The 23,755-nt window shown below is 47.9% G+C and overlaps 1 protein-coding gene across 33 annotated transcripts in view; it reads right to left on the bottom strand.

Annotated features, from left to right (window-relative positions):
• Positions 1–23,755, bottom strand: part of LOC118124678 (microtubule-actin cross-linking factor 1) — a 174,444-nt gene that overhangs the window by 48,972 nt on the left and 101,717 nt on the right. For 29 of the 33 annotated variants that reach the window (XM_047344265.1, XM_047344279.1, XM_047344269.1 and 26 more), the window contains 33 exons: positions 23,632–23,730; positions 23,337–23,459; positions 23,125–23,216; positions 22,764–22,899; positions 14,944–20,688; positions 14,660–14,815; positions 14,296–14,511; positions 13,992–14,165; positions 13,154–13,441; positions 12,125–12,274; positions 11,460–11,693; positions 11,185–11,364; positions 10,928–11,101; positions 10,665–10,832; positions 9,710–9,901; positions 9,452–9,625; positions 9,097–9,220; positions 8,824–9,023; positions 8,417–8,734; positions 8,138–8,304; positions 7,051–7,207; positions 6,828–6,939; positions 6,299–6,361; positions 5,790–6,028; positions 5,484–5,613; positions 4,561–4,760; positions 4,051–4,278; positions 3,695–3,971; positions 2,893–3,491; positions 2,614–2,802; positions 2,312–2,518; positions 762–1,079; positions 492–674 (listed from right to left, as the gene is read on the bottom strand). In XM_047344265.1, coding sequence (XP_047200221.1) covers positions 492–674; positions 762–1,079; positions 2,312–2,518; positions 2,614–2,802; positions 2,893–3,491; positions 3,695–3,971; positions 4,051–4,278; positions 4,561–4,760; positions 5,484–5,613; positions 5,790–6,028; positions 6,299–6,361; positions 6,828–6,939; positions 7,051–7,207; positions 8,138–8,304; positions 8,417–8,734; positions 8,824–9,023; positions 9,097–9,220; positions 9,452–9,625; positions 9,710–9,901; positions 10,665–10,832; positions 10,928–11,101; positions 11,185–11,364; positions 11,460–11,693; positions 12,125–12,274; positions 13,154–13,441; positions 13,992–14,165; positions 14,296–14,511; positions 14,660–14,815; positions 14,944–20,688; positions 22,764–22,899; positions 23,125–23,216; positions 23,337–23,459; positions 23,632–23,730 — 12,012 coding nt within the window. The remainder of the gene's footprint in view (positions 1–491; positions 675–761; positions 1,080–2,311; positions 2,519–2,613; positions 2,803–2,892; positions 3,492–3,694; positions 3,972–4,050; positions 4,279–4,560; positions 4,761–5,483; positions 5,614–5,789; positions 6,029–6,298; positions 6,362–6,827; positions 6,940–7,050; positions 7,208–8,137; positions 8,305–8,416; positions 8,735–8,823; positions 9,024–9,096; positions 9,221–9,451; positions 9,626–9,709; positions 9,902–10,664; positions 10,833–10,927; positions 11,102–11,184; positions 11,365–11,459; positions 11,694–12,124; positions 12,275–13,153; positions 13,442–13,991; positions 14,166–14,295; positions 14,512–14,659; positions 14,816–14,943; positions 20,689–22,763; positions 22,900–23,124; positions 23,217–23,336; positions 23,460–23,631; positions 23,731–23,755) is intronic. The other 4 variants (XM_047344271.1, XM_047344286.1, XM_047344293.1 and 1 more) reach the window with 2 other exon arrangements.

Here is a 23,755-nt window from a genome sequence, read left to right as displayed (position 1 = left end):
AAGAATTCCTGCTTATCTGTGTAAACTCATTTTATGGTGAGATGGGAAAGGGAGAGAGAGTGTGGACAAACACGTTCAAACTTTTGACCCTGATTTCAGTTTGATTTTCTCCTGTTTTCACACAACAGAGTGGACATTGTAACTGCCGACAACACGCCAACAACACGCCAACAACACGCCGACAACACGCCAACAACACGCCAACAACACGCCGACAACACGTCAACAACACGCCAACAACACGCCAACAACACGCCAACAACACGTACTTGACTAGTACTCGTACATGACAAAGAAAACCTGGAACCAGACCAAATGTAATAATGCAGAAAGAGAAGATAAAGAATGAAATACAACTGCTGCGAATCAGATTTCAATCTGAATCTGTGACCATCCTCAACACAAAGAGCTGAATGCTACACAAACACACATTCACAACTCTGCACACGTCACACTCCACGGAAGTAACCACCAGCGAAAGTCTGTCCTACCTTGAACTCCTGCAGCTGCTGTTTGATCATCTCCACCTCGGTGCCGACCAGGCCCTGTGCGTTCAGCCCCTCTTCAGCTCTACCCAGAAGGCCTTGCAGCTCAGCCACCCGCCGGTAGAAATCCTGAACCTTCCCCGCAGCGTCCTCGATCTGGTCCAACCGGGCCTGGCTGCGCTCACTCAGCTAACAAAACAGAATGAAGAGTCAATTCATGCAGACTTAGATTGGATCAGATTAACAATAAAGGGAATAATCTTCCTTCTGCCTCACCTTGCCGGCTTGGCGGCTCAGAGCCTCCGTCTCCCTCCTGAGAGCCAGGAGGTCGGGGGAGGAGCCCTCTCGCCGCAGCATGGTGGTGCACTCCGACCCGTGACCCTCCAGCTCCGTCCTCAGGTTGGTCAGACGGGACAGGAACCCCTTGAGAGTGTCTGCCTGAGAGGCCAGGGAGTCCGCGTCGCGTCCAGCAGGACTGAGGGAGTCCAGCTCATCGTCAAGGTCGGCGAGGCGCGAGAACACGTCGCGCACGTGAGACTGGACCTCGCCGACGCCCTGGAGACGGGACTCCAGGGAGGAGCAGCAGTGTTCGATCTGATGATGGAGGGAGACGACGACAGGGGGACGGAGGAGAAAGAACAAAAGGTGTGAGGAGATTCAAACGGGAATTAAGTGAATCACAATTCAAAAGTACAGAATTAAACTTCTGCCTTCCAGCGATGAACCATCTGTCTATTCTGTAATTGTTCTAAAAATTATAAATGTACTACATATGAAGGACAGTGATGATACTCGTGTAATAAGCCTCCTCACGCCACAAATTAACCAGATAAAGAGAAGCTTGTGTGGTAACTTTCTCCGGAAAAAAAAATCCCTGGAACAGAATCATGTGTAACGAAAGCAGAAAATGATGCAACTCCAACAGCAAGTAAAAATAGACGCAGTCAGTGTAGGTGCAAGGAGGAGACAAGAGGAGCATTATCTAAGAGAAGGCCGATCTCCTGCAGCACAGCAGCGTTTCAAACAGAGAAATAAAACAGCTCAGCGGGTAACGGGGACGTTTTAACACACATTCTGAGCTCATGTGATGTTTTTGACCTTAAATGGAATATTTAGACGCCGTATTGCAGAGAATAGATGCAATAGTGTGGGTGCTGAATTCTGGCGGCTCGGGTTTACATTTCAAACAATGATTAAGTGTTGAATTTCCACAATGACCATATATGACGAGTGCAACTGTAATAGGCTCAATCGCTTCTGGGAGCTATAGTTGTTCTGCTCTCTCTCAACCCACTGACACTTGTCTGCTAAGCAACCACACACACACACACACACATCAGCTCACGCACAGAAACACACACACACACACACACTAGATGTGACACCCTCTCACACAGTGACCCCCTTTGGTATAAATAGTTCCCCCTGTAGAACATCTCTTCACTCCAGACTGCATAAATTGTGGAGGTTACATTAAGTCAGAAGTGTGGTGACGGCTCTCGTCGCCCTCGTCTCTTCGTGTTCGGCAGTTTCTCCGAAGCTCGGTCACTTTTTATACGTGGGTCGAGTAGAATTTGGATTAAATGAGCTTTAATTAGACACCTCTGGTCAAACCTTGGAGGAGGAAGGAAGTGAAGTTTTTTTTGCGGAGTGCTTAGACTAATCTACAAAGAAAAACACGTCCTTCAAACCCTGGAATGATTCACATGAATATGAACGGAAGAGGGAATTTGTCTTCAGTCTCTATTTGCTCAAACATCACAAACCAAACCTGCATGTCTTCACATTTGAATAACCTGTTGTTCCTGACCAGGACTGCTGCTCACCTTGTCAGTAACATCATCATAGTCCTTCTCTGTGTCTTTGGCGTGCTCCTGAAGCCTCTGGGCCCCCTCGGTGCCGCCCCCTGGTGTCTGCGGAGCATCCTGCACCAGCCCCTGGGCCAGGTCTCGGAGGTAGACCACCTGAGGCTGCAGGGACCTCAGGTTCTCCTGCTGACTTCTCAACCGCTCCAGGCTCTTAGCGCTGCACGCCTGCATGGAAGAGAAGTGAATATGATTCCTTCTGTACTGAAACCATTGTGAGACACAGAGTGTTAATGACGATATGACCAACTGGTTTTCAGTACCTGAGGACCCAGAGCCTCCTGCACTTCGATCTGGTGCTTGGCCGCCTCCAGCCTCCTCTCCACAGTCTGTCTGCCCTCTTCAAACTCCTTCAGGCGGCCGGCCAGTTCCTCCAGCTGGGAGGTGCGGTTGTGGAGCCTCTCTCCCAGTCCATCCACCCTGCGGTTCAGCTGGGCCTTCTCATCTCGCACCTACAAGAAATTTGTTTGGCATCAATTTAGTTTTCTTTATTTACTTAATCTGAGACTTGCACAATCACTGAGAATACACCAGGTTTGTACCTCTTCCTCCCCGATGCAGCACTGCTCCAGCAGCTGATCGGCTGCAGTGTTGAAGGACTCGAGCAGCGGCTGCCGTCTCTCGAGGTCAAGAGACAGACCTCGTGCCCTCTGCAGGGCTTCATCCAGGACAGACGAGTCCAGCGCCGGCTGGATCTCTCCGTCTTTCTCTTCACAGTCTGATAACCAAGGGATGAGCTCTGCCTTGTGCTGCTGGTAGGTCTCCGCTTTGCTCAGTGTGTTCTTCAGTCTGCTCTCACGCTCAGAGAGCCTCTGGTTCAAGCCCTCCCAGTCCTGTCGCAGGGACGCCAGGCGAGACTGAAGGGTGGACCGTTCGTCTCCGCCCGCTGGGAGAGTGGCGAGCAGCGACGCTCCCTCGGCCTGAATCAGCTCGTAGGAGCCTCGCTGACTGGCGATGCCGCGCTGGAGCTCATCTGTCTGTGCCAGCAGGGAGCGGATGGCCTGTGGCTGGCAAGGCAGGGAGTCGGTGGTGGAATCTCTGGGATCTGCCTGTTTGTCGAGCCACGAGCGCAACTCCTCGAACATCTGCTGGAACTGCTGGGTGGAGGACAGGGCCGCCTGGAGCTGAGAGAGGCCGTCCGCTAGAGGAGAGCAGAGCAGGGGATTACAAACACAAACACTGAGAGAGACGTTTAAACAAAAAACCACAAAGAGGACTGTTTGTTGTGTTTATTTTAGTGGATTTGTTAGGAGAGTTTCCTTGTAACCGAAACAATAAACCTATTAGAGCTAAAGAGGGATCATATTAAGACCAACACAGATAAACCAAATAAACTCCACAAACCTGCTCGCTCCTCCAGATTCCTCAGTGGAGCGCCGACGCTCTCCAGTCGTTTGCTCAGCTCTTCCTTCAGGTACGGTTCAGCTACGATGGCGCTCAGTTCGCGGCAGAGCCTCTCGGCCTCGGCGAGCTCGGTCCGCCGTCTCTCCAGCTCTGAGCGGATCTCTCCGGTTTCCTGCAGGCGGCGTTTCAGCGCCTCCGGCTGGGCACTCAGTGAGGCCTGAGCGTCCAGCCTCTCGCCCAGAGCAGAGACACTGGAGGAGAGCTGTCTGAGCAAAGCCTGAGCAGGAGAGGAGCGAGGTTAGAGGATCGTCCTGTGATGGTGTAACTTCAAACCACTCTACTTGGACTAGTCTCACCTGGTAGCGTTCGCTGGTTCCCTGGGCCTGGTCGATGTGGCTGGACCTCTGAGTCAGTCGGCCTGTTAGGTCTTCCCACTGCTGCGAGATGGAGCCCAGCTCAGCCCGCACCTCCGCCAGGTCCTTGGCGTCCTGGGCGGAGTCCCCAGTCTGGGAGAGGATACCCTCAGCGGACTGGGTCAGCTGGTCAAACTGCGGCCGCCTGGTGTCAAACTCGCGCATCATGAACTGAAGGAAAGAGGATTAAACCATAAGAACGCCTGAAGAAACTCGTGGAGAAATTCTATATGACATCAATATATACAATTATAGTTTAAAATATGTATAAGAAATATAAAAATGTTGCACCTCAATCAAATCAACAACCATAACGTTGATGTTTATTATTCTTTCACTAAATAGAATCACTAATTCATATGTATTTTCCCTCCTGCTGGATTCTCTGTCTTGATTGTGACTTTGTGAACTTTGATAACTGTTGTTCATCGTTTGTGTCTCTGCACCACACACCTGCACTTGTTGTTTCTGTGTGGTCAGCATGTTGGGGTCGATGCTCAATGGTCCCAACACGCTCATCATCAGCTCCTTCTCCCTGAGCCACGGGCCCAGCTGATTGGCTGCTGAGGCGAAGCTGCCCAGCCTATCGGCACACGTCTCGAGCTCCGTCTGCCTCTGGGCTGCGCTCTGATTGGTTGTCTGCCAGCGGGAGTCTAAAGAAATGAAGAATAGAGGAAAGAGTGAGAGGAAAATAAACCAAATGTTCATAATTGTGTATCTATGTCTCACTAAAAAGTGACAAAAGTCTACAATAAAAAGTCCTGTTACATTACAGTGTATATGAGGTTAATCAGATATCAGCATTATATGGAGAAGAAATCAGTTTCCTTGATTTAACATTATTTTTGTCTTTCCTCCTTCCTCTCCTTCTCTGACTCATGTTGTGGGCATCCAGTGTGTGTGTGTGTGTGTGTGTGTGTGTGTGTGTGTGTGTGTGTGTGTGTGTGTGTGTGTGTGTGTGTGTGTGTGTGTGTAGCAGTTCACACAGCTATGAAAAGACTTTATAAAATATGAAATATAAAAGGCCCCCTTGTTGGATTTCACTTTAAATATTTTTGTCTGTGTTACCTCATGCGAGGCTCTGGTAAAAATATCAAGTATGCAAAAGAACAAAAGAACAAATGACACTTCCCACTCTGTCCCTGGATAATACTGGTATCGCTTTCTCTTCAAATTCTGAAGCAATGCACCGGGGCCTTTTGGAAAATGTTTGTGCTGTAAAGTACCGTAAAGTATTTCCATGACCCCGACAGCTGAGTATCACAAGTAGCTGCTCATTCTCATCGTTCTAAATTAGTTTCTGTCTTCAGGCCCCTGAGTTGGTTTATCATTTTCTGTAAAATGGCTTCCCATCACGGGCCATCTGCAGCTCGTACCTATCTCTTGCAGCTGTTGTCTCCAGCTGTCAGCTTCAGGAGAGTCAGGGTTGTCAGCAATGAGCTTCCTCAGTGTGCTCTTCAACTCCTCCACCGTCCCAGAGTGCTCCGCCAGCTCCGAGAGCAGGGCCTGGAGAGGAGGGGGGAAGATGAGCACCACAACAACAGCAGCTTAACTTATCCAGGCCAGAGTTTATCAAATATAACATGTTTGTGTCAGTGGGGGTCTTATCTGCTGTTTATTTGGTTTAAAAAAAGGACAGAAGCTGTAATATACACCAGGTTGTTTTATTGGTTCCCCTTTACCTTGTTCTCCTGGGCCTGGGCGCGTACGGCCTCAGGTTTGGAGGGGGAGGCGGTCTGTCCCTGTCTCAAACTCTGCTCTTTGTCCGTCAGCCAGCTCTTCAGCTGGTCCGCGCCCTGCCTGGCCTTCTGCCTCAGCTCCAGTGAGTCCTGCTGGCGACTGAGACGATCTTTCAACTCTCCGCCCAGCGTCTCGTATCGGCCGTTCACGTCGGACACGGCCACCTGCAGCTCCGTCAGGTCTGAGAGCACACAGGGAAGAAGAGGGTTGAGATTAGCAGCAGAGCAGAGACGCATAGAAAGAGTGGACAGATCTGCAATAATGTATAAGTAGGATAATAAAGGCTGTAGTTGATATTAACCTTTTTATTAAAGTTTTATTAAGTGAACACATTTGCCACTGACAGATGTTTTGCACGGATATAAAGCGGACAGAGACACGACAGTAGAGAACACAGAAACACTAGAATCTCTCAGGCTGAGCCGGGAGGAGACGATAAGGACGAGCTCACCTTTGCAGGTGTGAATGCCATTGACACTGCTGGGACCTGCTGAGCCATTGATGTGTGGGGCACCTGGGAGAAACACACACACACACACACACACACACACACACACCAGACTGAGACAGCTGCACTACGGCCGGGCCACACACACACAAGCAGCACCAGTGATGCACCAACAGGTAGAAAACATCGACAACAACTGTGCTCACTACAAAGAGCTGGACAGAAGCCATGGAAACTTTTACTGCCATGTAAAAAGCAACATAAATACATATATTTGTGTATATTAACTATATGAGGACAAATGACCAAGGCCGAATGTATAATAAATAAAAATCGAATGCGTTCTGATTGGCTCTGTACATTCTTCTTCCCTGCTCCTGTGGTTTTTGATTCTCTGAAGCTCTTGTGGACTTTTCCTCCCTCGTACATCGTCTGTAAATCTCACCTGAATCGCTCAAATACTCTCACGTGGAAAACAAGTCATGTAAAACTGAAGGAGAGCGGGAGGATTGTTTTGATCGGCTGCTCTCACCACTTTTGGTCCGAGGAGCGGTGATGTCGATGATGAGAGACTCCAGCTCGGAGCCCGTCTTGCTCAGCTCCTGAGCCCTGGATCCCTGCGACTCCCAGTCGTTCAGTAAGTCCTGAAGGAAAACAACTCAGTTTCTATCACTGGAGTCAAACAAAACACAAGCGATACTTTCTTTTGTCAAATAAAACATGTTGGATGCAGAGTTTAGTGCCGTCCTCCCAACCTTGAGCTGCTGCACTCGTTTCTGCAGGCCCTCGGTGTTGAGGTTGGCCTCTTTGGGGGGAAGCTGCTCCTGTGCCGTCTGGAGCCACCGGACCAGAGAGCCGGAGAGCCCGCGGAAGCTGAGCAGCTGCTGCTCACAGGCCTGGACGGCAGCGAACCTGTGTCAGAAGAACAGAGGGCAGGAGGGAGGAAGAGGATGGGATGAAGGACAGCGAGAGAGGGCAGGAGGGGCGGTGATGAGGAAAGGAAGGAGGGAAGGAAAGAAGTGGAGGTTGAGTAAATAAAGAACAAGTCGTACCTTTATGGTTTCAACTCAGAGTGAAGCAGTCACATGGTCTATCTGGGGCTATTTTTACACACAAAAGCATAAACATAGTATTGACAGGATGTATTCCAGGTCCTCACTGGCCCCGAGGCAGCATCAACTCGGCCCTGACCTCCTTCCTCTCTGTACGTGATCTGTCTCGAGCTATGGCTGAAAGAAGTGCTGACTGCCTGAAGACAAAACAGCCCTGAAGAAGTTGTCTGGCACGAAGCGGTGTCATTATCATGCTGCTACTTTCTCCTCCTCCCCCGGGACTCGAGGCCGGGAGACTCCAGAGAGAGAGAGAGACGTTTATAGGACGGACAATGAGCCACGTCCACTCTGCTTGTATTAGCACCGGGGGTTAATCGGCTCACTGGCCACACAGATGCTTACAGACACTGTACAGGAGCTGGAAACACATCATGCAAGACACACATGACAACAAACTACGACACCGAGATCTGAGATTACAGAGGAGGGATTTATTACTCAATATCTAATCAGTTTAATTCAATAAATCCAGTCTAACAGTTTTTTTTACAGCTTTGTCTCTGGTGCCACCTTGTGTATTTCATGGTGAATTGTGCAACTGACGGAGAGGAATTAAAAATGTCTTCTTCTATTATTAATCTCAAGAGATAAATTATTTTTATTTATTGAAGTAGACATGTTAAGAGACTGGAAAGTCCCCCAGGACGAAACAAATCTGTTCACATCCACGGCAAATATATGAAAAATGCATTTCTAGCTGCACTTTTCAAAGGTTGTCAGTTGTTCTCACCTTTCGTTGACATTTGCTTCCAGATGTGTGAACTCGTCGGACACCCCCCTGACATTATCCAATACGCTCTGAGAGTTACTCAGAGCGTGTGACTGGCTGAGCTCGGAGCCGAGGCTGCAGAAGGACTTCAGCTGACCGGCTTCCTGCTCCAGCTCCGACCTCACCTCCTGGGAAGAGATGCAGTGGACAAAAAAGCTGATTATAACAGAGTTAAACTTTAAGGAGTCATATCATATGACTCAAATTAGGTTATTTGACTAATCTGACTCTTGTTCCGACCTCGACAGTTTGCCTGTAGTCGTCCACGCTGCGGTCTGGCTGGCCCACCGGGCTCAGAGCCTTCAGTCGGGTCTGGGTGAAGACATGGAGGTCGGTCCCCAGCCGCTCGTAACTCTCCAGTCTGGGCAGCAGCCCTTTGAGCTCAGATTCCCTCTCCGCCTGGCTGGCTTGTGCTGCAGTGTAGCGCTGAGTCAGCTCGTCCAAAGCTCCCTGGAGGCCTGAGGCTGTGGAAGCGTCGGAGCTCTGGAGCAGTTTGGAAATGGAGTCTCGCGTTGCTTCCACGCTGCCCTGCCTGGAGAGCAGCTCCTGCCGGAGTTTCTGAGGATGAGGAGAAGTCGGGATTTTAAACAGCACCATTTTTATTTTGTCCAATAAACCCTGCAGCTTTCCTCTGGTAATAGTCCTACCTGATTTTGGGTGAGGGCGTCTTGCAGAGCCTGTGCGGTGGGCTCCACTGGTCCAGGCTTCAGGACCAGTTTGTCGAGCCAGCTGAGCAGAGCCTTCAGGCCCTCCTGGACGCTGACGGACTGAGCCACGGCCGTCTGCAGCTGCTTGGCCCGTTCAGAGACAGAAGTAGAGAGGGAGCCAAACCTCTTCTCCAAACCATCTGAGGAAGACAAGACAGTTATTCACAAACTCAGGGAAGAATAAGAGTGGACGTGTCGGGCAGATTAATGTACCTGCGGCACAAAGGATGTCCACAGCTTTCAGGGAGGGGGATTCATCTGTGCTGACCAGATCTCGACCGGCTCTCTTCACCTTCTCCAGCTGCACCGAGCGCTCTGCCAGTTCATCCTGCAGCAGCTGAGGACAGAGCATTTGAATTAATTCATTTCTATAGCTGAAAAAAAGAGTTAAATCAGACAAGGTTCATACTTTCATTTCAGCATTCCAACCTATTTCCAGACTTTAATTACTTGATTGAATTAAAACCTTCTGGTCAGGACATTAAATCGCAGCTGGGAAAGATAATGATTAACTTTTATTTCCTAACTTACGCTCACTCGTGTTGTGTTTCATTCGCACGTCTCTCACCTGTACTTGTCGCAGCGTGTTCTGCAGGTTCTGTGGGTCTTTGTCTCCGCTGGGCTTGGCGATGCTTTGGTTCTGTTCCTGAGTGCTGAGCCACGAGTGGAGGGAGACGACCTCATCCTGGTGCTGCTGGTATCTCTCCAGCAGGCCGGACAAACGGCCGCCAAGATCTGACGACTGCACACGCCAACAGAGAATTTGAATGACTGATTCACCAAACAAATATATGACTATTTATGTTTCATTACAAGTATCTCTCACCTTAGTGTGTAGGGTTGTGTATCTGTGGTTCGCATCATGCAGCTTGTCGGTCACCAGCTGCTTGGTGCTGTCCAGGGCGGGATCTGAACCTCCAACTTGCTCCAGAGCCCCTTGAACAGAGTCTAGAACTTTCTGACCCGAGATGGAGACGAAGCGCAGATCCGCCTTGTGGCAAATCACATCCTCAGCAAGCTGGAAACACATCGAGAGGTCAGTGAAACGCTGGCAGGTATGTCTGAGAGAAACATACTATTTCAAGAAACAGGCAAAAACTCTTATTTGTGTGCATGAATGAATGGAAACTAGTGACAAGCAGGTCTCGGGTTCAAATTCCAGGCTGGGCTGGGCAAGTAAAAACATAAGAAACTGCAAAAGTGATATTAAGGGCCTCCTGATGAGAAACTCGACTTTTTCCCAGATGTGAGTGATGCGAGTGTAAATCAGAGAAACTTCTGGGCACATGGTCGGATGGAAACTGAGCGTGGAAACTCAATCTTCCGTGGATAATTAAAGTAAAAGCACAGTTTCTCAGAATGTGGTTTTTCTTGGCTCGGACGCCAGTGGGTGATATTTCGCAGCCCACTGACTTCACTTCAAAGCAGTGACAAAAAACATTAATACAACCCAACTGAACTGCGCCACCTACAGGCAACAGGCAACAACAGCAGGATTTACTGAAGGTTAAAGCTTTTTCTTGACTTTTATGTAGCTGCTGTGTGTGTGCGCTTTTTCCTTAATGCTCAAAATCAAGCACTTTTTGTATCCGGAGAATTTTCCGCTCAGAGCTGAGAAGAGAGTTTATACTGTTGAGTGAGATGTCCGTCCTTCAGGGCTGTGCCACTCAGATTACTTTCTTTGACTGAGTTACAAAATCGTCTTCTTCAGGCCTAAACTGCTGCTTTTGAGTTGCTTCACAACCTTTTTGTAAATTGATATTGTCGTGTATTTTGTGTACCTTTCTGTGCTCCTCCAGCCTGGCCTTCAGTCCTTGTGCGTCGGTTTCTCCTTCCCCCAGGGAACGGAGCTCTTGTTCGCTCTGTTCCAACCAGGCACCAAGACTTCCCTGTTCTTGGAGGAACTTCGTGAACTCGTCCTTCAGAGATTCAGACTTCCTCAGACGGTCCTGGAAGAAACGTTTAGAGTTTACTACGACACTCTAACATGTCATCCTGTAGACGTGACACACACACACACACACACACACACTGAGTTCAGTACCTGGCAGCTCTGCAGGCTGTCCTGGTGCTGGGCCTGCAGCTGGTCCAGGGCAGCTCGGAGACGCTGCTTCTCCTCAGGAGGAACGGTCGAGTCGGGCTGGTCCAGAAGAGACCGGGTTGCCTGGGTGATCTGAAGTAGCTGTGCCTGCTGGGACTGAAGCTGCTGAAGCTCCGCCTGGTAGAGAGGTCAAAGGTTACTGGTCATAAACTGGTAATAATGTAAGATGAGGAAAATGCACAAAGAGAAGAGATCCTGACCTGCAGCATCTCAGTGTGTGACAGGACAGCGCCCTCTGGTTGTGAGAACGGTGCATCGACCACACTTTGAGCCATCACAGATCCGGCTCCTCTTCTTCCCGGTTGGTTCATGGATGAAAGGTCTTTCAGCAGCGAGTCGATCTGACCTTGTGTCTCCTGGAGGTCCTCCTCCGCCTTCGCCTGGAGAAGAGGAGGAGAACAAATATTACAAATAAGCCCCTTGAGGAAGACGTTATAAACCATATGTTCATCTAGAACCAGCCTCTTGTTCCCACCCGTTGTGTGTTCTGCTGGACGGTGTTGTTGATGGCCGTGTCCAGCTCGGACACCGACGTGTTGGCTGTGTCTGTCAGGGCGCTGTACTGCTCTTTCATTCTCGTCAGCGCCCCCTGGAGGTTCTGCCTCTCCTCTGGATTCAGAGTGTCTCCGCGTTCTGCCAGGAGATCCTCCACTGAGCGGATGGCCTCAGCGATGCCCTCGCCCTTCGTCTGGAGATCCTTCTGCACTTCCTGTGGAGACGTAAACAGGGCGGAACCGTCATTTATCTAAAGTATTTCTTTATCCTTTATTTTGCCGCCACTAATTATGTTGTATTATATTATTTACCATCTAATTTGAAATTATATTATATTTTTTGCTTGTTGGCTTTGTTGGCTACATAGATAAAGTTGTATTTTTATTAGTAGTATTGATTTTGTCTTAAAGTATTAAACATTTTCATGGGCTTGACACATCAAGGATGAAAAGGCTTTAGATGAATAAATGAGTGCAAACAGAAGTTAACCTTGAAATAAATCAGATAAGTTAAAAAGCCAACATTAGATTAATTCAATTATTATGAATAACTGAATATACATGCACACACGTAGATTCATTAATTCACCTGTGTGTTTCTGTTTGGTTTGTGGCCTTTAAATTGAAATGAATAAATAAATCGTACCTTTAGCCTTTTCTGCTTCTCTTGCAGGACGTTCACGTCACCTGACTCCGCTCCAGCGTTCTGACTGGCCAGCAAACTGGCAGCTCCGGCCAACCACATGCTGAGGCCTTCCAGTTTCTGGGAGCATTCGGCTTTCTGCTGTTGGGCCACCTGAGAGGAACGAGAAGGAAAACGTGAAGCAGGAAAATGGGAGGAGACACGACGCTGATGAAAAAATCCATCAGGAACAACTGAGCACAGCTTCGAGCAAACAACCAGTTTTTCGTATGTTTCAGAATAAGAGCAAACTAAATGTACATTTTCCCTTGATTCACTTCTTGAGTAGTGCACACTTTGCCAAGCTTTGAGCAGATTGTGTCCAGAGTTCACACGTAACACACACACACACAGGCAGACAGAGACACACATACTGTAAAATGTCTTCACACGTTGGTCAAGCAACAACAAACAAAACAGAGAGAAATCAGACAAATAGAGTTTTATTTGCGGTTTTTCCTCCTTCCTCTGTTTTCAGCTGAGACAAGAGGAAAAAACGATCAAGCTCTGTAACTGAAGCGATCAGATGTCTAAGCCGTTACCGCCGGGACACAAGCGGTTTCCTTCAGTGGCAATCTGGAACAGCAAGGCAAACAGGTTAATGATACACACGTTGTAGAGACATGCAGAGGAGCAACACGCTGGCATTAGACGTCTGTGTGGTGAGAGTGAGGGAGGTGATGCTCTCCATGTTGTGGCAAAGCAGCAGTGGGTTTCTACCAAAGTCTGAAATGATGAGGAGGTTTAAGTTGATGTGAAATGGGACTAAAGGTTAAACTGTGATGGAGGTTAACTGGTTTACATACGTTAGGGATGATCTCATAGAACATGAGTGTTTCTTAAAACAGTAGATCTTGTTGAACAAAGCAAAGCACAAGTCAACAGCATCACAAAAAAAGCTGTGAGCTACACTTCATGAGCAGCATTCATCTGTACTGGTGAGAAACAGGCGAGCGTTTCAAACCAGTTCCACTCAATGGTCGTTTTCCAAACCTCTCTCTCCCTTGCACTCTGCCTCTCTCTGTCCTCCTCTTCTTCTTTCACCCTCTTCCTGCGCTGCCACTCCTCCTCCCTCTCTCTCTGGGCGGACAGAGCGTCGGCCCAGGCCTGAGCTTGGCCCGACGCTCGGTGGAAGCTCCTCTGGAGCTGCTGCAGCTGCCCCAGCAGCTGCCTGCTCTGCTCGGGGGCCAGGTCCTGAGCTCGCTCGGAGATGAACACCTGAATCTCAAAGGCAACGTTGTTGACCTCATTGGAGCGAGACATCAGAGACGACTGCAGCTCCTTCATGAAGGGACAGAACAGGGACATGAGTGTTATTACACTAAAGCAAAGAGAAACCCCAAGAATGTAAAAGCATCTTTCCAACAGAACACTTTATAGAAGATCTTTTGTTGTTGCAGGAAATACAACCACAAGGGAAATGATCCTTGTTTTTTTAGTATTACAACATAATCTTGTAAGTACAGAGTAGTATTAGGGCAAGACATTTTCCATTTTGAATATTAAACGTTGATGAATAAACTTAAAATTTCCAGGTTAAAGTTGAACTTTTAAGATAATATCAAACTACTAACATAAGCACATATGACTGACTCTTCTTTAATTTCTACTTCATTTTCAAAATGCAGAAAAAATATTCCTCTGATTTGGTTCAACTATATTCTTGATAATCTTTTTTATTCTTTTGCCCTGAAACTAATACTCTTCCGTACGTGTTTGATACAAACTATGCATCTTAAGTGTAGAAAAACTGTTGTATCATGATACAATTGTATACATCTCTTCTAGAGGTAATACTACATATTATAAAGTTCTCTTCAGACAGACTTGCCTTGCAAAGATTCAGCTGCTGTGTGAGCTGATCACAATTGTCCTCCTTCTCTGATTTCTCAATTTTTTCCATTCCTGCAATTCCTCCGTCCGTCTGAGCCTCGGTCTCCTTCAACCAGGAGAGCAGACGCTCCACTTGTCCTCCGAGCGACATCTTCTCAGCCGTTACTGCCTCCTGAGAGAACGATCAGTGGGATCAGTGTGGAAGCTTTGTCTCAATCTCAACACGGAGGAAACAAAGCTCTTACTCTACAGATGTAGATCGAGAGGAAATCGAACCTTTACAGCGACTCTGCTTCTTTTACCTTGTAAGAGTCTCTGTGGTCTCGCAGGCTTTTCAGAATGCCACCAGAGAGCGATCGAGCCGCCTCGTACCCTCGAGCCAGGCTGCGCCCGTCCTTCTCCAGGGCCAGGAGGAGCTGCGGAGGAACATCTTGAGGTCGGGGCTTCAGCAGTAGCTCGGCCGCCTCCACCTCCTTGGCGACCTCGGCCTCCAAGTCGCGCAGTTCAAGGTCCAGAGTCTTTGAGACGGATCAGGAAAAATAAACTTCTTGATACTGCTTAGTGAAGAGACTAATCCTTAAATCAGCTTTAATGGAAACTACAAGAAAAACAGAATATGTACAAACACAAAGAGGCTCTGTTGGATAAATAAACATATTGTTCCACCTCAGTCTGCCTGATGGTGTCGTCCAGAGCGATGAGGCTGCGGCCGACAGACTGCTGCTGCTGCTGCTTGAGTCGGACCTCGACGTGTCGCACCATGGAGACCAGGGCGACGATTCGCTGGTCGTGCTCCAAACATTCCTGACGCTTCAATGACGACTGCGGGAGAAAACACACAATCAGTTTGCAATCATTTAAACATGTGTTTCTGAAGAGATGTTTAATTTAAACAGATCTACACGAGAATTTCAGACAGAATCCTTTCAAAATGCTGTATTTTTTCTCACCTTGCCAGAGACTGACGTCCCCTCTCTCTTTGACTCAGTCCCTCGTCTCTCTCTGACTTCCTCCTCCTCCTCCTCTCCCCAGCTCTCAGTGGTTGTATCAGACTCGGTGACTCCAGCTGATTCAGACTCTGTTGACGTTTCCTCTGAGAGCAAAGGTGCAGAATCTGGAGACTCCACATGTGGCTCTTGTTCTTTTAAGACCACAGCAACTTTCTTCTTTTTACCCTTTCCAGCTGTTTTTACTGGTGCGACAGGAGCGACACGCTGAGCTGTGGGTTGTTTGTCTGGTTCGCCTGCGACAGCTTGGACGGATTTACCTTCGCTTGTGGTTCCTGAACGAGATTGTTCTTTCTCAATAGACGTGACCTCTGCAACTCGTGCGTGTTCCTCAATGTGAGAACTGGGTTCCTCAGACTCATGTAAACTGTGTCGACTTGTCTCAGCTTCTTTATCAGTCATTGCAGAGATCTCAGGTTTGATTAACGTATCACCAGCTGAAGGTTGGACGACACCAGCGTCAGTATGTCTGTCCATCCTCGGCTCCTTAGTCAAAGCTGAGCCATCGACATTTGGTTTGGTTGTTTTTGTTGTAGTCGCCTCAGAATCCTCTTTCTCAGCATCAGGCTCAGCTTTGTCCGACACATTCGGACCCTTGGACTTCTTGCTCTTCTTGCTTCGTTTGCTTTTCTGAATTTCTTTCGGCTTCACTGACGGTGACACCTCGATGTCTTCCTTTCCAGAACCGATCTTTCCTCTCTCTTGCGGCGGAGCCTCCAACAGTTTGGTTTCCATGCCCTCGCTAACGGAAAGTTCCTCCGCAGTCATATCTTCTTTGACCTTTATCACTTTCGATTCGTCTTCTCTGACACTCGTCTCTTCCTCGTTGTCTTTCGACGAACCATTCAGCCTCTCGACTTCTCCGACATCCTGACTCTCCACTCCTTTGTTAGCTGGCAGAGTTGTTGCCTTCACTTCTCTTGCAGTCGTGTCTTGAATCTCCTTCTTCTCCACCTCCTTCCTCAGGGCCTGCAGCTCCTCAGCAGCCTGTTTCTCGCTCACTCCTTTTTCAAACACCTTCTTCAGGATGCTCTCTTTGGCTTTCAGGATCAAAGCGGCTTTCTCGTTTTCCGGTAAAGCCGATTTCAGAGGCAGCTCTTGCTCTTTTCCTTTCTCTCGTTCTGGTTCCTGAGAGACAGAAGCCTTCTCTCCGACTTCTCTCTCCTGCTCTCTTTTTATCTTCTCTCTCTTATCACACTCTTCTACATCCTTAGAAATCATAATTTTCTTTTCACCCTTTTCTGGCTCTATAATTTGTTCAGTGGCTGGAACGGTTTCTCGTGTCTGTTTCATCAAATCAGTTTCATATTCAATTTTCAAATCAGCCTCTGCTTCACGCTCTCCATTGGGAGGTTCTAGGGAAGCTACTCGACCATGAATTTGCAATTTCTCCCTTTTGTCTTGTGATGGAACGCAATCTCTGACTGGATCTGTAGCCTCAGGCCGTCCTTCGATCTCTGCCTCTGCCCGGTCGATGTCTGATCCCTGTTTAATCTCTGCAGGTTGTGTTTCACTTTCTGCTTCTTTACCCTTTCCCTTGTTTTTATTCCTCCTCTTTTTCTTGCCTTTGCTTTCTGTATCTTTGACTGGAGACGTCACCATCTGGCCTGATTGCTCAGATTTGATTTCAATCTTTAAAGGTTTCTCTCCTTCCACAACTTTACCATCATCCCTCTGTTCCGTCACATCACTCTTTCTATATTCCTCCTCTTTCATTTTAGACACTTCAGTGTTGTCTTTGCTTTCTTTCTCATCTCTAATCTCTGCCGCCACAGGACCTGTCCGTTTTACTTCAGAAACCCGATGAACCTCTGATGTCTCATCACTGGGTCGACACTCTCTTTCCCCAACAAACACAGGTTCCCTGTCCGACTTCAAAATGGCAGCTCCCTTTCTCACCTCTTCCTGGGAATCTTTGCCAATATCACAGACACTTACCTTACCCTCACTTATCTGCACTTTCTCATCAGGCTCCTGTTTAGGACGCCTCTCTACTCTGTCTTTCTGTGGTACTATCTCTCCGATGGCCTGTTGAATCCTTCTCTCAACATTAGCTGCAAAGTTACACAAGAGGTCCATGGACTGGTCGGACTCGATTAAAGACTCTCCTGTTGACAACGGCACCTCCACTTTGTCCTCTTCCACGTCGTAGTACGGTGACTTGTCTGATACTAAAGACATTACTGTCTTTTCATCTTCCTGTGTGACTCCTGAACCTTCCTCTGAGTTTCCATCTGACCATATTGCTGGACTGCTCGACACTGACATTACAATAGCAGGGCTGTACGTGCTGCTCAATGAGGCAACAGGTGTAGAACTACCTTCATCACCTTCAATCTTTGCAGAAGCCACTTTGTTCTGAATGTCAGCAGCCGTGTCACTGGAGATCAGTCCGACTGCAACAGCATCACTGAGACTAGAAACCCGTTGTCCAGTCGAGGGATCGACTAAGCCTCCTTTAAACATTTGGTTGGAGGCTATTACTTTGACCATATCCTCTCCGACTAGACCTCTTTTACAGGCTTCAGATAGAGGGAGCCTTTCTCCAGTCTTTATATCAACTATCCCTCCACTGTCTGCCTGGCTTTGGAGAAGCCTCAGCGCTGGAACTGGGTCAACTTGCTTTGAGCGAATTGCCTCAGAAAGGGTCAACCTGTCTCCGGTTTGCTCGTTCTGAACCCCTCTGAACGGCTTCACCTCCAAGAAACGTTTGCCTGATTCAATATCGATCCTGCCCTGGTTAACAAGTTCTGAGTAAGGCACAATTCGAGCCGTTTGAGGGTCCAGAGCTCCTTGTGTCACTGTGGGAGAGGCCATGGCTTCACTGGCCATGTTCTCATGCAGGAGACCTTTAGAAACAGCCTCTGTCAATGTCAGTTTACGTCCAGATTCAGGGTCTAAAACAGCTCCTGTCGATGCCTGGAGTGCAACAGCATCTGGGTGAGATGAGGGGCTGACTTTGCCTTGGTAGACCCACTCTAGGTCCTCCAGGCCAGGAGCAATAGACCGATCCACTAATCCTCTATCAACAGCATCAGCGACAGAAAGCCTCATTCCTGAAGCATGATGGATTACACCACCCTCCGCCACCTGCCTCGCCAACACATGATAAGCCTCCTCTGACCTAATCAACCCTTTTTGAAGTGCTTGCTCCAGAGAAACTGGAGACTTAGACTCTGGGTCAATGACACCTTCCATCTGTAGCTGTAAACTGGCTTTTTTGAGGGCGGTTGTTACATCCGTAGGTTTCCCTTTGTACGCCTTCTCTAGTGCCACCAGTTCTTCTCTTTGACCCTCCTCAATCAGTCCCAGGTTTGCTGCGAGAGTGACAGAGACTTTCTTATCCCGGCGGAGGTCTACAATTCCCCCAGAAGCCACCTGGGCTTCCAGGAGTCTATCAGCAGTGTCGGGGTCAATCAACCCTTCTCGAGCTGCCTCCCTCACACCACAGATCTGCCTTTTCTCTGCGTCCACAATGCCTGCAAGGGTTTTATCTGACTGCAGGACACTCCACATCAGATCTTCATCTAGCAAACCCTCCTGCATGACATCCGCCATGCTCAGTGACTCACCACTGCTGGCATCTAGGAAACCCCCAAACAGACCTGCCTGAGCCATTAATTTAACTGCAGTGTGGCCGGGGAGGACACCCTGGGCTACTGCCTCATCAGGAAGCAGCTTTTCCCCTTCTTCTGTCATCAGACCACCCTGCTTTAGCTCCAGGACCAACCTTGACAACTCAGCATTTTCTACTTCCATCTCCCCTGCAGCTACAACCTCAGCTTTAGCAATCCTGGGATCCGTCTCTTTTACAGGGTTTATATCTTTCCCAGCTACAGATTGTTTTAAATGAACGTATTCACTTGTTTCTGCTTCCAGTGGGATGGGTTCTACCAGACAAATCCCATCTCTGGGTTTGGATTCAGTTTCTACCAGCTCCTCTGGGGTTTTAGCTACAGCCATTAAACTTTGAACGTTGGTCTTTTCTTTCTTCTTAGCTCTTACGTTTGCATCTTTATCGACCTTGATTCCTTCTTTTGTTGTTAAATCACTCTCTAACATTATCAAGGATGGTTTCTGCAACAATTCTCCATCATACCTTTCTTTTAGACTACTTGTACCATAGATCTTGCTTGGTGTACCTACATCTTCTCCCTCACCTTTAATCTGCTTTCCACTCACTTCCACTCTCACCATCTGCTTATCTGGAGCAAAAGTGCTTCCAGACTCAGCTTGATTTATAAAAGCAGCGTCTCCAGGAACCAGTTGAGCAGCTTCGACCAACTCCACCAGCTCAGGGTCGAGCAGCACCAGTCGTTTTCCAGAATGAGCATCCACATAGCTGTGAGTCATGAGGTGAAACAGCAGCTTGTGTTTGGCTTGTTGTTTAGGATCCGTTCCACTTGTTGGTGTAGCATCACACAACATGTCTGCAGGAGCTGGAGAAGATGGAGGTGAAGAGGAACTGGTGGAACCCCAGCTCGAGCGGTTTAGAGATGGTGTGCCGGACTGATTCATGCTGACGAGAACATCTGGGATGTGGGTGTCTTTGAGGAAACCGACGACACTGGGCTCAAGGGACGAATCAGGATGGTTTAAGGGCAGCACCTGGAGAGTTTCAGGTTTGTACAGACCCCCAATGGCATGACGCTGTGCTAGGATATTTCTTGCTAGTTCTCCTGAGATCGCTCCTTGTTGAAGAGCCTCAGCAATTGGCAGAAGTTCTCCAGATTCAGGCAGCAGCAGACCCTTGAAAGCCCGAAGAGACTCGAGGACCAACAGAGCCAAACGAGAGGAGAGAAGGTCTCGGTGAATACCTTCTCCCAAATCCAGACGTTCTCTGCTGAGAGGATCTATAATTCCCCCAGTTTGCAGCTGACGTGCTAACAATGCACAGGCTAGATCCTGATCCATCAGCCCGAGACGAACAGCCTCGTTAATGGTCAGTCGATGGCCAGAGCGTGGGTCGGCTATACCACCGGCAAAGAGCTGAGCTTCAAGCAGCCGCACAGTAACTTTGTGGTCGATGAGACCTTCCTGGACGGCGCGGAAGATGCCGACTTTCCTTCCAGAGCGGAGGCAGACCGTCCCTCCGGGCTGTTGTTTGACAGGGAGGAGGAGGAAGCCGGAGTCGTCGTCGAACACACAGCGCTGTTGTAGCTCACACAGGTGAATCTTTTCAGCTGTGTTTGGATCGATCAGCTCTCGGTGCTGAAGCCTTGACTGAAGTTTGGTGACAGTTCTGGGAGTCAAAAGCCTCATGTCCTCGGCTTTCTCCAGACTTATCAGTTTCCTTGTCGAGACTCTCAGGCCTCCGGTGCTCATCTGGAGCTCCAGAATGCGGAGTCCCACCTCCTCTTCGATGAGCCCGACCTCCATGGCCGCAGCTACTGGCAGCACAGGTGGTTGCTGGTCAACTTCAGGTTCAGTGTTTCCCACCAGAATCAAGGCATTCTCCAGCTCAGACAGCGACTCCTTGGTGCGGACGTCGATGAGGCCTTGAGCGAGACCTTGTTCCAGTGTAAGACTCCGTGGGGAGTCGGGCTGGACGAGCCCACCCAGGACGAGCTGGGCCTCCAGGAGCACACGGCAGGTGTCCTGGTCAATAAGACCTTGCTGAGAGGCTTGGAACACTGGGAATGTTTCCACTGTTCCCAGGTCGATTACTCCAGCGATGGCAACTTGGTTCTACATTAAGAAAGAAAACATCCAATTGAGATTCACTCATGATGCGGTTGGTACTAAATGTATTATGTTATCCTATTGTATAACAACATTATACTATTGGCAGAATCAGAAAAAGAAGAAAACGTTCATGATACAATATTTAGGATTTAATTATTTCTTTCCACTATGTTCTTTTCTTTGAGTTCTTCCATACTTACCACTGGTATTTTAAAACAAGCTCTAAGCATGCAACAGAGCAACCAGGAACAGAACACACACAGGGAAGCTCTTAAGGTAAGCAAACATGTAAAAGAACACGAGAGGTATTCAGAAGAGAATAAAACACATAATTTTTGCAGGCAACAGTGATAGAGAATGCGAGCGCTACTCACCGTACGGGCTCTTTCCACGGCACACACACTAAAGGGGCCGGCTTAGGGCTCGGCAGAGCGAGGCGCGACAGGTGAGAAGCTGGTTGTTAGCATTCTGCATGCCTCTCTTCAGTCTGACTCCTAACACTGCACTGACACTACACCCGCCCTCTGACCTCTGACCTCTGACTGGGAACTGGAGAAGGCTCAGGAAATTAAAACTACCCATTCATTCTTGGGTCTGAGACTTTAGATAGAAACTGAAACGAGTCGGGACGAATCATTCAATTAATATATCATCCTTCAGTTACACAAATATTGGGGTGAATTACAGATTATCATCTCATAATATGTGCGTATCATTGGAAAGGTTTTGTGATAGTACTGAATAGTGATTGATTCCCACTAACTGACTGAACACTAAACTGATCTCATTCCTTAGGTCGTCTACAAATGTCCTGTTTTTATGTTTTCCATCTCTCGCTCTGATCCTCGGCTCAGAACTCGGATGTCCACAATTCTCCTTTGGCAGCTGTTAGTGGTTTTTGAGCAAAACGCTGGTTTAAGATGTCACACATTAATAGAATGCATTAGAACAAACACAAACAATATCATTCGCGCACACACACACACACACACACTTGTGATCTGGACACAACATGCTCAAATGGTGAAGTGAGTTTTTTTTGCATAGCTGGCCTCTGGTGCACTGATACTGAGACTCTATAAAAACATCTACGCTTCAGTGAGAACTTTTAAAGTCACATATAAATTCTTTGTAAAAACATTCACATAGGAACCAGTTATCAGGGGCAGCTGTTGAAACATCAGAATTATTATTACTCTCAGACACTCGACTCCTCTCGGACAAATGCACGATGAGTCTACACGAGAACATGAGAACTGACCGTGTGTGAACGTGTGACTGCACATGTACGTATGGAGAGTCAAATAAATACTGAAATGAAATATGTGGACTTTATGCCGTGGCATTATTTCACCACCACATAGAAAAGAAACGTGATTCTACTGCAGCTACAGAGATGACGGTCACATGAAGCTATTTACAGATGACTGGTTCTACCGATGAATCTACGACCTGACTGCTCGCATGACTCGGGCGGCGCGGCACCACTGAGGCCATGTGTTAACCAGGTTAGCAGTTCAGCAGATGTGTTTTCTGATGATGATGATAATGATGGTGACAATGATGAAGACCAGGGTGATGACAGTTAATGACATGACTGCAGGAGACCAGTGAGAGAGTGGAACATGCTGAGGCCCAGTTCAGACTGTGACTTTTTCACTGAATTCTTCCTATGCAGACATTTACACACGAAGTGTGTCGAGTTATGATTTGTAATTTCTTTTCTTAATGATGAAGCAAGTATAGTAAATAAAAGAACACACGTCTGAACGGGGTCTGTGATGTTTGTTAAACCGAGTCGATGGGTGAGATTCATCAGTAGTGGTGATGTTTGTCAAAAATGCTTTGTGAACACACAACATGCCGTATAACACACACACACACACAGACACACACTTTAGCTGGCCCACACACGCAAACTCACACTTAGCTTGCAAGCGTATTCACTCAAAACAACCTTGTATGAAAGCACCTTTAAAATGACACTTTGTGAAGCTTGAAAAGGCCGAAAATAAACCATTTTCTGTAAATATGTGGAGTCGCGTCTCCATCTCAGTCCATCCCTCCGACCTATATACCTTTCTCTCCTCCTCTTTGGCAAGTTGTTGCTCCAGCTGCTGCAGCTGTTGGGTGGAGCTGTCACACATCTGGCTGTAGGTGGACTTGAGCTGGTCCAGCTGAGCCTCCACCTGAGCACGCTCCTCTGGGGACAACCTGCAGAGGACACAGGGGAGGAGAGAGTGACACGGTTCCCTTGGTGGTCTTCACCTTCCCTTGAGGTTTTAATACATATTTCCAAATCTGGAATGAACATAAACCTCTGAATTATTTGTTTCTATTCATAATTTCCACGTGTGTTTCTCAGAATTGGTTTGTAGAACACGGGTAAAGTTGGTGTAGTGTGACATGCGTGTGTCCATACGTGTGATCTGAACTTACTTGCTGGCTTGTTTTGATAATAGGAAGACCTCTGTGCTCCTTATGGCTTCAGCCACCTCGTCCTTCTTGGCTGCTAGCTGTTCACTGATGGCCTTTACACAGATCAACAATAAGCTCTTTAGCACCAAAATCTCTTTTCACAAACAATGGTGCATTTAAAATGTTTGCTCAGATCTTCAGGGGCTTAAAGTTGAATTAAACTTCTGTTCAACCTGTTGAGCTGCGAGTGAGGACTCAGCGTTGGGGCCGCCGGTCCGTCCCTGGAGGCCTTTGACCCAGCCCAGCAGATCTGAGACCTGTCCGACCCTGGCCTGCTTCTCCTCCTCCACCTCTTTCTGCACAGATTAAAGTGTCGACACATCTTCAACATCACTAAAGCTTCAGTACAACAGGAGAAGGACTTAGAGTCAGTAATTAATATCCTACTGATCAATTACAGGCAAATGAGAAAAACTCATTTCTCAATTTTAAAACGAAACCGTGTTTTACAGTGAATCAAACTCCCACCTCTTCTTCTTCTAGTCGTCTCAGAGCATCACTGATGTACTTCACGTGTTGGGTTGTCAAGGTGACCAAGGCCGTGTAGCGTGTGCTTAAATCCATGAACTGGAGATAAGAGATTCATATAAGT

The sequence above is a fragment of the Hippoglossus stenolepis genome, chromosome 17 (genome assembly GCF_022539355.2).
Source record: "Hippoglossus stenolepis isolate QCI-W04-F060 chromosome 17, HSTE1.2, whole genome shotgun sequence".
In the NCBI taxonomy this organism is placed as follows: Eukaryota; Metazoa; Chordata; class Actinopteri; order Pleuronectiformes; family Pleuronectidae; genus Hippoglossus; species Hippoglossus stenolepis.
The sequence above is the reverse complement of the archived record's forward strand: the minus strand, read 5'-3'. Positions and strand labels throughout refer to the sequence as shown.